This window comes from Alligator mississippiensis, chromosome 3 (genome assembly GCF_030867095.1).
Source record: "Alligator mississippiensis isolate rAllMis1 chromosome 3, rAllMis1, whole genome shotgun sequence".
Taxonomy (NCBI): domain Eukaryota; kingdom Metazoa; phylum Chordata; order Crocodylia; family Alligatoridae; genus Alligator; species Alligator mississippiensis.
In genome coordinates this window covers 235724161-235740220 of record NC_081826.1, presented here as the reverse complement: position 1 = coordinate 235740220, position 16060 = coordinate 235724161, and the positions used below count along the sequence as shown (strand labels likewise).

Sequence of the window (16060 nt, the reverse complement as noted above, 5' to 3'; positions counted from 1 at the left end):
AACCCAGACCCCGCCCACCAACCGCCTGCCCCAGGCCGCGGGCACCAGATGGTGGAAGCCACCAAGCTCCCAGCGGAGCGGCTTTAAGCCTGTGACTCAAGCACAAGGGACCGCCCCGGCGCCTCAGCCGCGCATGCGCAGACCCCCTCCCCCGCAGGGGCTGGGAGCTCAGCGCCTCGGTCACGTGATGGCAACAGCCGGGCCGGCGGGAGCGTCCGTGGCAGCGCCCTCAGCGCGGGCTTCCGGTTCCGGCGCCGCAGCAGGGCCCGGCCGCGCTTAGGCCGCGGGGCGCGGGGAGGCGGCGGCCGGGCCGGCGCCATGGGGCCGGCGCTGCGCTGGCTGCTGGCCGGGCTGGTTCTGGGCGCACTGGGCGCGGAGCCCCGGGCCGAGCAGCAGCAGCCCCGCTCGCCGTCCCTCACCGCCGCCCCCGGCGGGGCCACGCCGAGCGGCGGCAGTAGCAGCAGCAGCGGTAGCGGCCTGCCTGCCGTGTCGGCGCCGGCCCCGCAGACCCCGCCCATGACCCAGCGCGCCCTGTCCGTGCTCGTGCTGGCCAGCGCCGCCCTCATTGTCTACTTCGTCATCCGGACCGTGCGGTGAGCGCCGCGCCGCGCCGTGCCGTGCTAGGCACCCCCACTTCCCACCCCCTTTTCCCATGGGGTTGCTGCTCGCGCCCTCCCCCGCGGCCCGCGGGCCACAGCCCAGCACCTGTGCTCGGGGCCGGTGTCCGCTCAGCTTCCAGCCCCACCAGGTTGCGACGATGGGGCCCTGGGCAGAAAGGCTGGCGAAGTGTCCCGTCTAAGCTGCTGTTGGACACTGTGGCCTGTGCAAAATGGGAGGCTTGGTAGGGCTTCTGAATTAGAGCTTCCTGCACCTTAAGGGCGCCTCTGCACAAGCAGAACTGAGGCTGTAGCGACAGCGCCTTAGAGCAGGCTCGATTAATCGCCTCAGTCACACGATGGCCAATTCATTGAGTCTGCTGGAGCATGGTAATTACCGCGACGCAGGAAGCTCCTGCATCACGTGTATCAGCGTCCCTGCGCTGGAAAATGTCAGCAGGGGTGCTTCAACTAAAGCTCGTTTAAGTTCCCCTGCTGCCATTTTTTATCGCAGGAATACTGGTGCGCGTGACGCTCGGGGCACTTTAATTAGAGCACTGTAATTAAAGCGCCCCACCCCTCCACTCCCAGAGCACAAGTATAAATGCGTAAGTACTGGAGGCTGCAAGTGAAAGGGGAACAGTTGAAGGAAAAAATCCTGGTTGTAGCCAGTTCGTTCTTCCTGTCTGCTGCTGTGTGACGCAGGCCTGTTTGACACATAGGGTTAATTCAGGCTTGATGCCCATGGCGTAATAGTTATACTCCATCATGGACGATTGGTGCCTTCTGAGTCAGGGAGGACGCTTGCTCTCCAGTGGCTAGTCAGCAACCAGAAGTGCCAGCAGCGCTTCTCCTGGCAGCCCTACTCCCCGGCTGGTGCTCTCAGGGAGGGCACAAGTGCTCCCACCTGCCCCCCCACCTGTCACCTAAGGGAATGCTGGCTGTCAGGGGCCCCCCGCTGGCTGTCAAGGGGTGCACCAGCGCTCTCAGGAGGTGCACATGCACCCCTTTGCACCCCCTGCGCATCGTCATTGGCTTCTGCCCTGTTATAGTTTCATAGTAGGTAGGGTCAGAAGGGACCCAAGTAGATCATCAAGTCCAACCCCCTGCCACGGGCAGGAAAGAATGCTGGGGTCAAACGAGCCCGGCTAGGTGATTATCCAGCCTCCTTTTGAAGACCCCCAGGGTAGGATATTGGGGCAGGGAGAACTATTGGTTATACATCAGTTGATTTGGGAGGAGAACTAAAGAGAAAACAGGAGCAGGAGTGAGGTCATAGGTTGAAAACAAGTGCCCCAAGGGGGGACACCAAGCAGAGTATGCTGGGCTGAGTGGCATAAGCCTGTTTGACACACAGGGCCTTTAGCCCACAGAGAAAGTTAGTTCCCCATGTTAATAGAGGGAGTTATTGGATATGTGTCAGCTAAACTCATGGGACAAATAAAAGACAAAAGAGGAGCAGCAGTGAAGTTTTATAGGATAAAAATCAGTGCGTCAAGGGGGGATGCCAAGCAGAGCACACCAGACTGAGAGAGAGAGAGAGGCCCGTTTGCCACTTTGAGGGATTGTGGGCCAGTGCCCATGTAAAACTAAAAGCCTTCCTCAGAAAGGGAGGCTACCAGGCAAGTAGCAACTGATTTATGGGGACAAATGATAACAAAACAGGGACAGGAGTGAGGGTCAAAGGTGTATAACTAGTATACTGAAGAGGGGCACTGAGTAGAGCACACTGGGCTGAGTGACAGAGGCAACTGGGCAAGACAGGTCTATGGTTTGACCCAGTAAATGAACAGTTGTGTTCAGCCCAGAGGTCCTTGTTTGGCAGTTGTAATGTTAGTATAACAAACATTTCATGTCACTCTGATCCCCCAAAGGCTAACACTAGGTTTTGAGTATGTTTGCAGTGCTGCTGAAAGAATTCCCTTGCTAGCTTGTTTTTAGTATAGCACCATGATTTCGCTGACTCTTTTACCAGGACTGCTTTTTTCCCCACTATATCAAACATTTGCATTTAAGTTTTAATACTTTTCGTTGTTATTTCTAAAGCTTTTCATGGATTAATCCTCCCCTTCTTTAAGCCAGTGAGTCTACTCATTGTTGCACAGCTGTCAATTTTTCTTTTTTCTTATTTTTCTTTGTGCTTTCCCCCACATTACTACAAAAGCTCCTCCCTTTAAAATCACCACTATATTATCCTCCTTTTAATTTCTGCATAGAAGTCAGTCATTGTTTGCCTGCAAAATGCTGAATGGTACATAGGTAGCTGTAGTAGAGAGATTGCTACTGGGTACACTAGCCATAACTATCTCTGAACTTCTTTTGCTTTTCCACTTCTTTCTATTGCCCTGTTTCTTCCTTTGTTCTGTAACCTGTTCAGGTTAGAGCCCTTTTTTGTGTGTATGCTTGAAGTATCTGGTAAACTGAGGTTTCTAGAAACTATTCTACAAATAATGATTTGTAGGGGAAAAAACAGCATCTCCCAAACTTCAGGCAGACACCAGAGATGCAAGCCAGAGAGGTCTGAGAACTCACACTCTGGAATTTCTTTCCCTTTTTCTTTTCTTGATTTATATTTTGCCTCTCCCCAAAAAATGGTCAGAACAGCTTACAACAGAAGGGGAAAAAAAACCCTTATAAGACAGGTAAAATATTAAGATTATATAAGGTACATAACAAAAACTCCTCTCTCCTCTTGAAATATTCAGCTTGCATCACAACTTTTCTTGGTCAACTAGCTATCATCTGAGCTCCTATATCAGGCACTTGATAAAGTGAAGATATTGGGTTCAGTGTTAGATGTAACTAGTTATTTTTTACTTAACTTTGATGCTGCAGCCTGAATAATATCCCTTTTTCCTTACAGCTTGCTGTTGTGGTTTATTGATACAGTGCTATTCTGTGATATTATGCACAGAATACTGAGCCAATGAGAAGTTTCTTCCTACTACTCTTTGGGACTCTTTGGAGAGAGAGGACTGTATCAAGTTTGAATCATGCTGGTGAATCATGCATCTTTTTAATCTTTTCTGCGCCAGGGATCAAAAGAATGGACATTAGTGAGCATGTTTCTTTATTTAATTTTCTTTTTAAGATCATAAAACCAGTAAACTGATAGGTTACTACTTATAGCAACACTTACTTTTTCTATAGTGAACATTCAGCATGTCAGTAACCCTAAAATGAGCTTACCAGTTTTCATGTGAGTTGGCATACTCTCTCTGTGTGTTTGTATATAGATGCATTTCAGTGTCATTCTTTTTAACTTACATCTTATGTTTCCAAAAGATGGATCTTAGGTAGATGATCAAATATAGTTTGTACTTTAGGATTGCAATGAAAAGATCAATCTAATTTTCACCAACCAGTGTAAAATATTCAGCACATACCCAATGGCTATAAACGTTTGTTTGTTTGTTTGTGTGTATTTGTTTGTTTGTGTGTTTTTTGGTCAGATATACAAGCTTTAAAAATAACTTGTCATTCCTCTAATAGTACATTAGCAACTATATTGCACTATATAACAGCTCTACTAAGTAGGAATATTATCCTTTCAATATAAATTCTAGAACATTGAAGTACATGAGGTCAGGTGCAGATAAAAGCAATTAATCTGGCACAGTTAGTTGTCTGTGCATGTACAGACCTTTTGGAGTTACTGAGGGAGGATGCATGCTTTCATGTGTAAATTATGGTCAAGTTTTTAAATATAATTTTAGCAGACCCTATCAAATATTAATTTGACACTTCATTGCCCCCCTCATTCCTCCCCCCAACCAGTGAAACTCATGTTTAAGATCATAACAAATACAACATATCGGGCTTGTGCTCCATATCCAGCTTGCAAAGGTGGGGAGTCCAGCTGCACGCCTTTTGGCTTGGCTGCCAGAGCCCTTGCAGTGTAGCATTAATTCCTGCTGGCTCCACAACCCAGGGAGTTAACACCACTCTCCTGCCCCATTCCTCCTTATCTGCCACTGAAATCAGGGTTTCTACCTGCCCTGGTGACAAAAAAACAGTGGCAGAGGGAAAAGAAGAGCAAGCAGCAGCAATGTTAAGTTTCTGGGTTCTGGAATGTGACAGAATAGGAACTTTTAAAGCATTCTTGTATATTTAAATAATACATCTGCTTCGAACAGCAAAACTGAACATGTAAATGCCCCCTTTTCCCATAGAATAGATGAAAGTGCAAAACTAGTTAAAAAGAACGTTTTTAATCCATGAACACATCCTTTGCCCCTCATATAAAGCTAGTGAAAGACAAAAAATATTCTTGCAAGTTTCTCCGTGAACGTACATAACTAGGACCTCTGTGCATGTAAATTACGAATTTGGCAATGCCATTATATTGAAACACTTTAAGTGATGGAGGTGGATAAGCCTGACATGTTGATGTATCCAACTGAAAAATATATTAATTAATTACACAATCTTTTGCAGGTAGGAACAAGGTTAAAAACTACAAAACCTGGCCACTCCTCTAGGAGAACACCAGAGGGAAAACGTTATTTCTATGTCATAACATAAGGCTAAAACAGACTTGGTGACATGGTATTTATACCGCCATAGAAACGTTTATGGTGGTGCAAAGCCAATGCAAACACATCTTTGGCCATTGTCATGTCACAAATGCCCCAAATTGTGGCCATGGCAATAGGTGGTATAAATTTGTGCCGCATTTTTGCAGTGGATGTCTGTTTGCTTTATGTTTGAGATTACTGGGGGATTTCTGGGGCACGCATTTCATATTTCTGCACCCCAGGTTGGGAAGCATTCTGCAAGGACAGTACCCTGCTCTGTGCTTGTAGATGTATAAATTCGAAGGACAGACTTTCACACTGTGGTGCCCCAGGTCAGGGCTTGACACTCAGGACCATTGTCCTGCAGGATCAGGCTCTTGAAGCTCTGGGATTAGCTGAGGCCCAGCAGTGCAGGAAAGTGGCAGTGTCCTTTTTGCTGATTAATCAGATCAGCTGCATCAGGACACATCTTAGCGCAGCTGATACTACAACAAAAATTGTATCTGTTTTTAGCCGTAATGTCCTATTTTCTAAGATTAGGGTAGGCAAAACAGTGATAGCCTTAGCCTGTTTTCTCGTTTTCTTTTATTTGCTTAATTTTAAGAAAAAATCATTTTTTTGCTCCTTGTATATTGTTTCTTGTAAGTAAACTTACAAACCAATATCTTGCATCCTTTTCTGATGGCGTAAGGTCATGTTCTTAGAGCAGAGTGATAATGATTTTCCAAGTCAAAACAAGAGTAGCCTGAAAACTAAGTATCAAAGCTGTAAGGGGAATCTGGCTCTTTTGATGACAGATGTAAGTTTACTGTATTGTTTCAGTTTCAAATTTGACCTGATTTATTAGTGATTGTTAGTTTCTGCAAATGAAATAATTTGGTAGTCTGCCAGTTGTCTGTTTTTGTTTTCTCTAGTGAAAAAGACTGAATGGCTATGGGTACGCTAACTACTCTTTCATCCTTAGAGAATCCTCCATTGTGAGGCTTTGACATTATGGGGGTGTTCAGACTGTTGCTTATAATTAGGGAACTTTCCTATTCATTATAATTTGTTCTGTACCCTTCATGATATAGGACATTTAATTTAAAATGCTGACACTTTGTTTTAGTATATTTGATTTTTATGAATTCAAATGAGGAATTGTAAGTAGCAGATGAATGCCAAAGAACAGATTTATTTCCAAGTAAATCCCTCCTGCAAAATATAAGACCAAGAGAAAACTGCCCTGATTATATTTTATTTTTTACAAATCTATTGTAAACACATGATATTTTAAATTTCCCCACCATTTTTTAATAGAACTAGTAGCACTGTTCTAAAAACTTGAAAGTTAGAAACTGAAATCTGAGATATTTCATTTTTCTCGAAAAAAGACAATGTTGCATGGTGTGAATAGTAAAAATAGATATAAAACTTCAGTGTTTTGTTAACTAATATCATATTTAGTATGAAGACTTTTTTTAAAGAACTCTAAATTTTAAACAGTATTATTTAAAATATCTGCGAAGTTATTAAACTGTGAAAATGGCTAATACTTCATTCAAAGTAAGTAACTGTTATTTGAAAGAATTAAAGAGCTCAGAGCTGTAGATCCTCATTTATATGAGTAACCCTGTTCAACTGAATAAGATTCCTGTTTTCTTATCAGTATAGCTCACCACATTAAGGCTATATAGGTTTAGTCCAGGGTTGGGAAATTATTTGGGATGGAGGGCCACTTAGGCAGTTTCATTGAGCTGCTGAGGGGGTGGTGGGGAGGGTGACAATTGATCCTATCTGGCCCTGGCCCGTCCACCCTGCATCCGCTGTTGGGAGTGCCAGATGGCATGTTTGGGGGCTGGATGGGTCACATCTCTGTGAAGACTGGTCTGGGACCCCTGCAGGCAGGGTGTGCTCAACTGGGCAGATAGGATGGAGCTGCGGGCATGCGGGGAGCTGCATCTGGGAGTGGGATGGGCGGGTACAGCTGAAACTGGGATCATGGGGTGGTTACAGTATGGGTTAAGGGCCCGGGGCAGAGCCCAGGAGCCACTCCCCTCACATCCCTGCAGTGGGCACTGGTTCTGCAGGTAGTGGTATATGGGGAGCAGATCACAACTCTGCCCTGGCCCCACACTGTCACAACCCTGTTATCCTGGCCCCAACCCTGCCTGCCCATCTTGCTTACAGACGTCACTCCTTGCCTACATACAGCCCCATCCCTTCTGCCCGGCTGAGCCCTCCCTGTCCATGGGGGTCCCAGGACAGTCTCCACAGGGACCCTGCCTGCCCTCTTGGTCCAGTGACACTGGCATCAGCAGCCAGAAGGAGTCACCTCTGGGGGGGGTCTTTCAGGAAGTGAAGCCTGGCTGCTGCACTGCCCTCAACCAGCCATGCACCCAGGAACAACAAGACCAGCCACACATGCCATGGCCTGGGTTACTCCCCAATGCCCAGGCCTGGCGGGACCAAGGGACCTGACGTGGGCTGGATAGAATCCCATAGTGGGCTGAATCCAGTCCATAGGCCATATTTTGTTCACCCCTGGCTTATGCCCTATAGCTCCACAATGCTGTAAGTACACATGTATTTAAGTGTGTGTCTAGTTTTTCTAAATCATGTGAATAAATATGTCTGGGACTGGGGTCATAGGAATTACTTGCCTGAGTTGTCCTTTATAGTCATAAAAGTCAGCGAGATTGAGGGCGATTTGCACTTTAGGCTAAAAAGAGACGTTGCATTCCTCCTGGAGAAAGCCTTTTGTCCTGGGATCCTAAAGACAAGCTGATTGTCCCATTTTAAGATATTGCACAAATGTTTGTTTCTAGTGGTGAAAAATTTCCACTGCTAGAAATTATTCTGGAATAGGGAGCAGCGGTATAGACATCCATTTTGCAGTTGCCCTTCGCCCCTGTTCATTGCGTATTCCTGAGGCTGGGTGAGCCTGGTCTGGGGAAATGAATGGGCTGCTCCAGACCTCCCATTCCTGTGGGGAGTGGAGCAGGAGGGCAAAGGCACCTGCCCCCTTCTCACTCCAAGAGTTCACAGTGCTGCTTCCTCCTGTGTAAAGGAATAATTATGTATTGTAGGCTGTGGGTAGGGGCAGTGGGTCAGGAGTGAGGGGCACTGGGTGGGGACTGGCAAGTGGTGTTTACAAATGGGTCCTGGTACAAAAAAGGTTGAGAACCACTACTATAGTATGTCACCTAGCAGAGCTTCTTGTAATAATAAACCCAGCTTCTTGTCTTGACTCCAGTCCAGTCCTGTAAATCTGGTCACATTGGTTTCCTGGTCTTTCTTATTTCTTTTTATATCTAGCAGGTTGTTGGCCCTGGGTGACAATATTTAGAAGTACCAGTTTTGTAATTGATATCTCTGACTCATTCCCATAACAGAAATCTTTGCTTCAGCCCTTCCTTACCTACAAGCTTGTCCTAGGAAATGGCCTCTTGGGCCTTAACAAGCTTGTCTACTTCTTCCAGTGTGTTCCTCTGAAAAAAAGTATGGCAAGGTATAGTACATCCTTTTCTTAGGGATGAGCAAAGGCAGGTATAATATCAGTGTAATCTTACTTTGGGATTTGACTATATATGTTATGGCAAAATAAATGCTTAGATTAAGGAAGAGCCTGATGTTAGCTCCTTGGCAAATCTGTAAATCTGGTCAAAAAATGAGGACAGAAGTACTAGCTCCTGCTAGTAACACTGAAACCTCATAAGTTAAGATTACTGATCAGAAAATGAAACTACTTTCAAATGTATAATAAAAATGAAGGTCAGCTTGTACCATGTTTGCTAAAAAAATTAAAAAGATTAAAATTGGACCTATTTGTTTTTAATTCATGATCACTGGGCCCCTGCTAATGTAAAACAAATTTCTTAGCTCCTCCTCTCTCTGACTTTGGACAGCAGCCAAAGAAATTGTTCAAAACACGCACACACACTTCCACTGGAAAACCAGTAATGGATAAGCTTTCAATGTTAGTTGACTGGTTAAAACAAAAAAAAAAAAAAGACCATTTTCTTGTGGACTCCTTATCCTTATTTTAGAGGGAGTAGAAACACTGCATTGAAAACAGCCTTTCTTGAATTAAAAATGGAAAAGAAAAGGAAATGAAAGTGTAGAAAATTAGGGGAAAATGTTTAATACATATTTTTTAATACATAATGTTTGATACATATTTATTTAGCAAATTAAGAAGCTGAAAACAGTTCTCAGGGGAAAAAAAAGTGTTTTTAAACATATGAAAGAGCACATCTAATCTGAGATGTATTTGTCATGTTCCATAACTAATTGGCATTCTGAATAAAACATGCAAAATATATTTCAGTATTTAGTTGTACAACATGGCTATAATTTTTTTAATGAAATCTCTAGGAAGGTATTTAGAGTCCATTTTTAAGGGTTTTTTTAACAATTCTCCTTTGGATTTAAAATGTGGAATTTGAGTCCCATTCACAGAACAGATGTGGTTTACATTCAAGAAATAGTTTTATTTTATGAGAATGCTGCTTTTAATTAAGACAAGAACTTTTTGACTTGTATTGTATTTTTTATGCATAGTGATCTATTTAATTTAGTTTAAAATATACATTAGAGAAAAAAATTGAATTAGGGGCCCTTGATGTTGTTGCAGTGTGATACAAGTTTTGTCACTCTGAGTTATCTTACAGGTCAGTGTCACAGCGGGGTCCTCGCGGAGGGCCGTGATCTCCTTGAGGCCCTCTCACCGCGCTACTTCGGCCCGAGGGCACCCTCCATTCTCGCCCGCCACGTCTTGATGGAATATGTAATAGGGAGGCTGCCTTGTGTTTCCTCGGGCACGTAAGCTCCTGGACCCCTTGTGGGTCTCCCCGTACAATGGGCGCTACCCAAGCACCCCAGCCTTATGGGCTATGCGTGGCTCCTACCTCCCCTGATACCACGCCCCAAGCCTCGCAGATGTAATAGATGTTGTTGGGTCTGTCTCTCTCATGCCCAGCCTCCCGCTGGGCCTCCCCTGATGGCACGGTCCCGCTCAGGGACTCCCTAGCGGGCCCCGGCCCTTCCCTGGCCAACCACACGGATACCCTCTCTGACCCCGGCTCACCGCGCTGCTACTCCCTGTCTTCTCGGGGCAACCGCAGCGCCCTGCCTCGGTCTGAGGGGTGTTACCGCACTAGCCTGTGGCCAGGCTCACTATGCCCGTCTCGGGCTCCTCGATATGGCCCCGCTCTCTAGGGCTGCTCAGTATGGTGCTCCCCCTCTCTGGGGCTCACCGTGCCCACACTGGGCTACTCAATAACGTACAATGGCGCTCCCCCTCTTTGGGGCTCGCTGTGCCCACTCTGGGCTACTCAGTAATACCGCTCCTTTCCTGGGGCCGGGGTCTATGTTCCCCCACACGCAATCTGGGGTCTAGGTCCCCGTCTGCAACCTATGGGTTGCGCCCGCGACCCACTGGCCGCGCTCCTCACCGCCAGTTGCTCACGCACTGGCGTGCGAGCTGCACCTTCCCTGGCGCTATGAAAATAATGCGCCCTCTTGGCGCTAGGGCACCCCACACTCTCTGGGGTCCCTATAATTGAGGCCTCCTCCAACCCCTACAGCCTCACCTAAGCCTCCGGGTGTAATATACAGAACCAAACGTAAACTAGAGCCTCCTGGCTATAACACAAACATAAAGCCCCCTGGCTAAACCTTTAGTGCCCAATCCTGTCAGGGCTATCCTGAGCTGTACTCGCTCGTCGGGCTTCTCCCCATATGTCGGCTGAGGGAGCTCCTGCCTCTCTGGCTGCTGGCAGAGAACTCCCAGCCTGGCCTCAGCCCTGAGCTTTATAAGGGCCAGGCCCTGCCTCCTACAGGCAGCTGGCTCCGCTTGGTTGCTCCGGCAACCCGCAGCTGCGCTCATTACCTGAGCAAGCCTCAGGTGGGCTCGTTATGTCAGGCCAGGGCACGCTCACTCGCTCCCTGGCAGTTCCTCCTTTCTAGGAGCAGGGGCACCGAGGTGCCCTGTGACAGTCAGTTTAAACTGTTGTTCTCCCTGGACTGTTACCAAGCTCTTAAATGATTCACTGGCTTGACCTACAAACATTTCCCAAAAGACACCTTACTGTTTGTCACTAGCCTCTCTGGAGAGCTATTGATCAAACTCTGTTAAGAATTAAACTTCTCAGGAAGCATGTGGTGATCTATCAGGGACTCTAATCTATAGTGATCTAATCACTTTACACTAAGTCCTCTTAATAAGCTGTTCTTAGAATTGTCCGAAAACAATAATTTTAAATTGAGAAGTAATGATGCAGGGAGGATTAGATTTTTTTTTAGTTGTATTTATAATGATGAAAAACATCATTTCCAATAGAATCATATTGTAACAGTACTATTTATCAACTAGAGCTTCCTTTCATACAAGCCAGTTACCAACTTACTCTGAAGTTAAGTGCCGGGAAGGAGGGTTTAGAGAAGAAATCTCTATTCTTGAAGTTTTGTATTAATTTGTAAAGAAATTAAACCAACACTATTGAATTTGAAACTTTTATTGCCTATTTGTTTTTTTGTCCATGTGCAAATAATATAGTGACAGCCAAGAGAGCATAAAATATAGTCATATTAGAATAGTGATGTAGGTAAATCTGCTTTCCTCTTGCTTTTTACAGGTGTGGATAACTGCACTATGTACAGGGCAGAATATTAGAATACTTGTAATGTTTCTTTTAGGCTGAAAAAGATTAAATGAAATAACATTTACTTGCATTGAACTTAAACATTTTAAATGATTAACTATGATTGCATGAAGATTCATGGCATGTGTGCAAAACTTCAGTCTGTTTACACAGTTTAAATAAACCTATGTGGAAAAATTATAACTTAGATTGTAGCAGTACTGCAATTTGTTTCCCTTTAAAATGAGAGGATTACCCGCAATGTTGTAGAGCAGGTCTTCATTAACAAGACTAATCAAGCATGTCTAGCCCTGATTTAACAGCATATTTCTCAAAAAAATATATGCATGGAGGGGAGAAGGAAAAATCACCTTATTTTTAGACTTTTTTTTTTCTAGATATCTTTCTTAGAGTTTCCATCCATGCTTGAGGAAATAAGTATATTTGATTTTATCCTTCTAAGCTATTTATCTAAACTGATTGTCAGGAGCTGTCCAGTCCTGGGGAATTTAGTGGATAAAATTAATTGTCAAAGCATATTGTCAATGAGGAAACTGAACATTTAATCAGTAATTTGAATGAATCATATTTAACGCAACTGACTTCACGTAAAAATGTTTTAAAGTAAAATGAAAGCAGTATGGGAGATAGATAGATAGATAGATATGTATCTTAAGAGAAGCAGCATGGAACTGACAGTCTAAAAAGGGTCAGGACTAGTGAAACTTGAGCAATATTGAGAGGCTCTGAAAAATTACCAGACTTTAGCGGTGCTAAAGTTAACAGCATGTTTCTCAAACAATATATATTCATAGAGGAGAGAAGGAGAAAATGCCCTTACTTTGAAACTTTTTAAAATCATGGAAGAAGAAAGACAATTTTTAAATGGTAATTATCCTCTGAAACCAGAGAAATTAACTGTCAAACTAGGGAGGGCTAGCTCACAAAGCTGGCACATGTTGGTGGGCTTGGAACTTTCAATTTTGTATGCATGAATGGTGTCCCTTAGATTGGTGTTCAGAGTTAAAGAATTCTTTCTTTGGATCATAAGGTCCTTTTTGTGACTGATAAAAGCTTCTAAAATGCTGAAAGTTTTATCTGAGAACTTCTTGGATCCATTTTCCTCAGAATCCCTGATACCTTTCTTCCCCCATCCCTTCCCTCAACATGCTAAAACCCTTGAAGAGTCCTTAGAAAGCTATCAGTTGTCAGTTGTTTCCTGCTATGCCATGTATGCATTGTAGATTTTAAAACAATAATCTGTTTCAATGAATGTTTCCTTTTTAAATTAAACAACAAGGGAACTAGGATCTCACATGATCTATGTTCTTTTTTTATATACTTAATATTATATCCCCACTTACTGAGCTCCTTTCTGAATTTAAGTCTCAACATTTTTGTTACATATCAGTCTTTGCATCTGTCTCTCCATTTTTTGTCACCAGTAGTTGGACCCCTTCTACTTCTATTATCCCCTTTTAAGGTTGGATGAACCAGAGTACACCATTGACTTGTATAGTTTTAGTATCCTTTATTATCCCATTCTTAATTCTGTCAACTTGTTCCTTTGGTCATTAACTAGCCACAGTCGTATCTGTGGATGACATCTGATCCCATTAAGTCAGTGGGAATCTTGCCTTTGGATCTGCACTTGTAATGAAATTTTACTTTGATATATTTTCCCCAAGTCATCAATCACAGCTAACTTGAAACCCAATGAGATGTACTTTTTTTTTCTTTTTAATATTCATTACTAACATTTCCCATGTGTTCCATTTCCCATTAATCCTTCTTTTCATGCTTTGCAACTACCTGTTCTTCTTCCTATGTACAGGATGCTCACTGTACACCTTGAGTGGGGGGCTGAATATGATTGACAGAGAGACCAAATAGCAAGCCAACAGGTTTACTGGTATCAGTCCAGAAAAGTAGAAAGTTGGCTCCTACTAATTTCTTGAATGCGATATTTGAGCAGGGGCCCTCATAACTAGTCTCATCTCTGCTGGCTTACTCTTGCAAACTTTGATAGCACAACTTATTTAGTTATGCATAATATTTTGGTTTCTTATGATAAACATTAATTTAATAAACTCTTAAAAAAGGGGGACCTGCAATGAGAGTAGTGGCATCACCTGAATTCCTGGGTACATGATAGCCTTGAGGAGGGTGAGGAATGTTTGTCAAGATCCCTTACTTCCTTAAAGATAGTTTCTCTGTCTCTGAAGAAAAAAAAAAAAAAAGAGGGAGAGAATGCTACATTCTGTCTACTGGCATTTAGCATAATGTGTTTCTTTTTTTTTAAATTTTTTTATGTTGTTTTATTTTATTTTTTTACCAAAAAATAAATGCCATTGTTGTTATGCAGGGAATAAAGCTGTAGAACAGACATGGTTTTGCTTGTTTTGCAGTTTATGCAGTTTATTAGGCCCTTTTGTATCAGATAATCCTGTATTTAAATCTGCTCATCAGTATAGAAGTGTACAGCTTGTGATTTTTGTATGTTCATAGCTAGATTTTCCATGTTGTCACTATAGATTCAAGATTTTTCAAAGCCGGAAGCTTATTTAACATCCTGCTTATATTTGCACATGTGAATATATGATAACCATAATTCAGTGGAGATGGGTATTTGTACATAGTTAGAGAGAGAAATAGCATTATATGCTTTTACCATTATTAAAATACCTAAGCACAGAAGCATGGGTGACAGAGAGCAGTCTATAGCCCTTTACTTCTAAAAACTTGATGTTCAGAGGAATGTCTTTGATATTTTAATGTTACTTCATTGGGATGAAGGTCCCACATGACCTTCTCAAACAGATGGAAAAGTGTGGGTTATTGAAAACTACTGTAAGGTGGATAGACAACTGGTTCAATAGCTGCAAGCAAAAGGTAATTATAAATGGATCCATGTCAGAGTGGGAGGAGGTTCCAGGTGGTATCCCCACAAGAGTCTGTCCTGGGCCTAGTGCTTTTCAATGTGTTTATTAATGATTTGGAGGCCAGAATAAACAGATTTTTAGCATAATTGTAGATGACACAAAAATGGAAGAATGGGAAGAATTTCCAACACAATGGAGGATAGGTATATAATTCAGAAACATCCTGCCAGATTGAAAAACTGGGCTGTAATTAACAGGATGAAGTTCAATGCTGACAAATGAACAGTGTTACATCTCAGGAAGAATAGGCAAAAACACAAATACATAATGGCTGGATGCGACCACTAGGAAAAATGAATCTTGGTGGATCACAGACTCAATGTGAGTGCAAAATGACACGTGTACAAAGGCAAATGTGATTTTTGCACTGCATCAATAGAAGCAATAGGTACAAGATGGGGGAGGTGATAGTGCCTCTTTACCTGGCACTGGTTAGGCTATATCTAAAGTATCGTGTACAGTTTTGGGCTCTGCATTTTAAAATGGACATGGAGAACCTAGAGAGGGTCCAAGCCATGAGAGCAGAAGTTGAAGGCCATGTTCAGTTTGTGGCAAAGGGGATTAAGGAGGGATGTGATAGCAGTCTTCAAATACCCAAAGGGTTGCCATAAAGAAAAAGGAAAAACTTTTATCTGTTGCTGCAGAGAGCAGGACATGAACCTATAGTTTGAATTTGGAGTAAAATGGACTTAGATCAGGAAAAATGTCTTCACTGTTAGAAAAGTGAGGCCGTGGAATAGACTGCCTAGGGAAGTTGTAGACTCCATAATTGGAGGTATTCAAGAGGTTGGATAAGGATTGGTCAGGGATGATGATGATCTAGGCATAGCTATGATAGGTATATCCCATGCTTTTGGGCTTTGTTGATTGCTACATGGGGCCAGCAAGAATTTTTTATTTTTTATTTTTTTTTGCCGTCCTCAGAAGCATTGTGTGTTGGCTGCAGCTATGGCGGGGCTCTAACTGGGGTATGCCAGTGCTCCTGCTGCAACTAAAGCCTAGAGATTCATAGCTAGAGGGTCTTATACCTCCACTCAGGGTCAGACAGGTTTTTTCGTATGGGGTCAGGAAGGAATTTTATCCCATGGCCAGTTTGGTATAAACTGTAGGAGTTTTTGCCTTCCTCTGCAGTGGGGAATGTCTCTCTCTTCCTTGGGTTTTTGGGCATATTTTCAATAATCCTTGCAGTAGCAGGACACTGCCATTGTCTTCTTGCTTTGCCTGTGTCAGGTTAGGATACTATGGCTTGTAGCTGTGTGACAGGTTGATTTTTATAGTTTTAGAAATTGGTTAGACAAGGATTTGCATGGGATGGTTTGCCATAGGGATGACCCTTTCTTTGGCAGGAGGTTGGATTAGATCAGCTTTCAACAACCCAAAAG

At 43.5% G+C, this 16060-nt stretch overlaps 1 protein-coding gene across 1 annotated transcript in view; it reads left to right on the top strand.

The window, feature by feature from the left end:
- Positions 1 to 266: 266 nt before the first annotated feature.
- FAM174A (family with sequence similarity 174 member A) overlaps positions 267 to 16060 on the top strand; it is a 29312-nt gene continuing 13518 nt past the window's right edge. The window contains exon 1 of the mRNA XM_019483969.2: positions 267 to 593. Within this exon, the coding sequence (XP_019339514.1) occupies positions 319 to 593 (275 nt within the window). The 5' untranslated portion in view covers positions 267 to 318. The remainder of the gene's footprint in view (positions 594 to 16060) is intronic.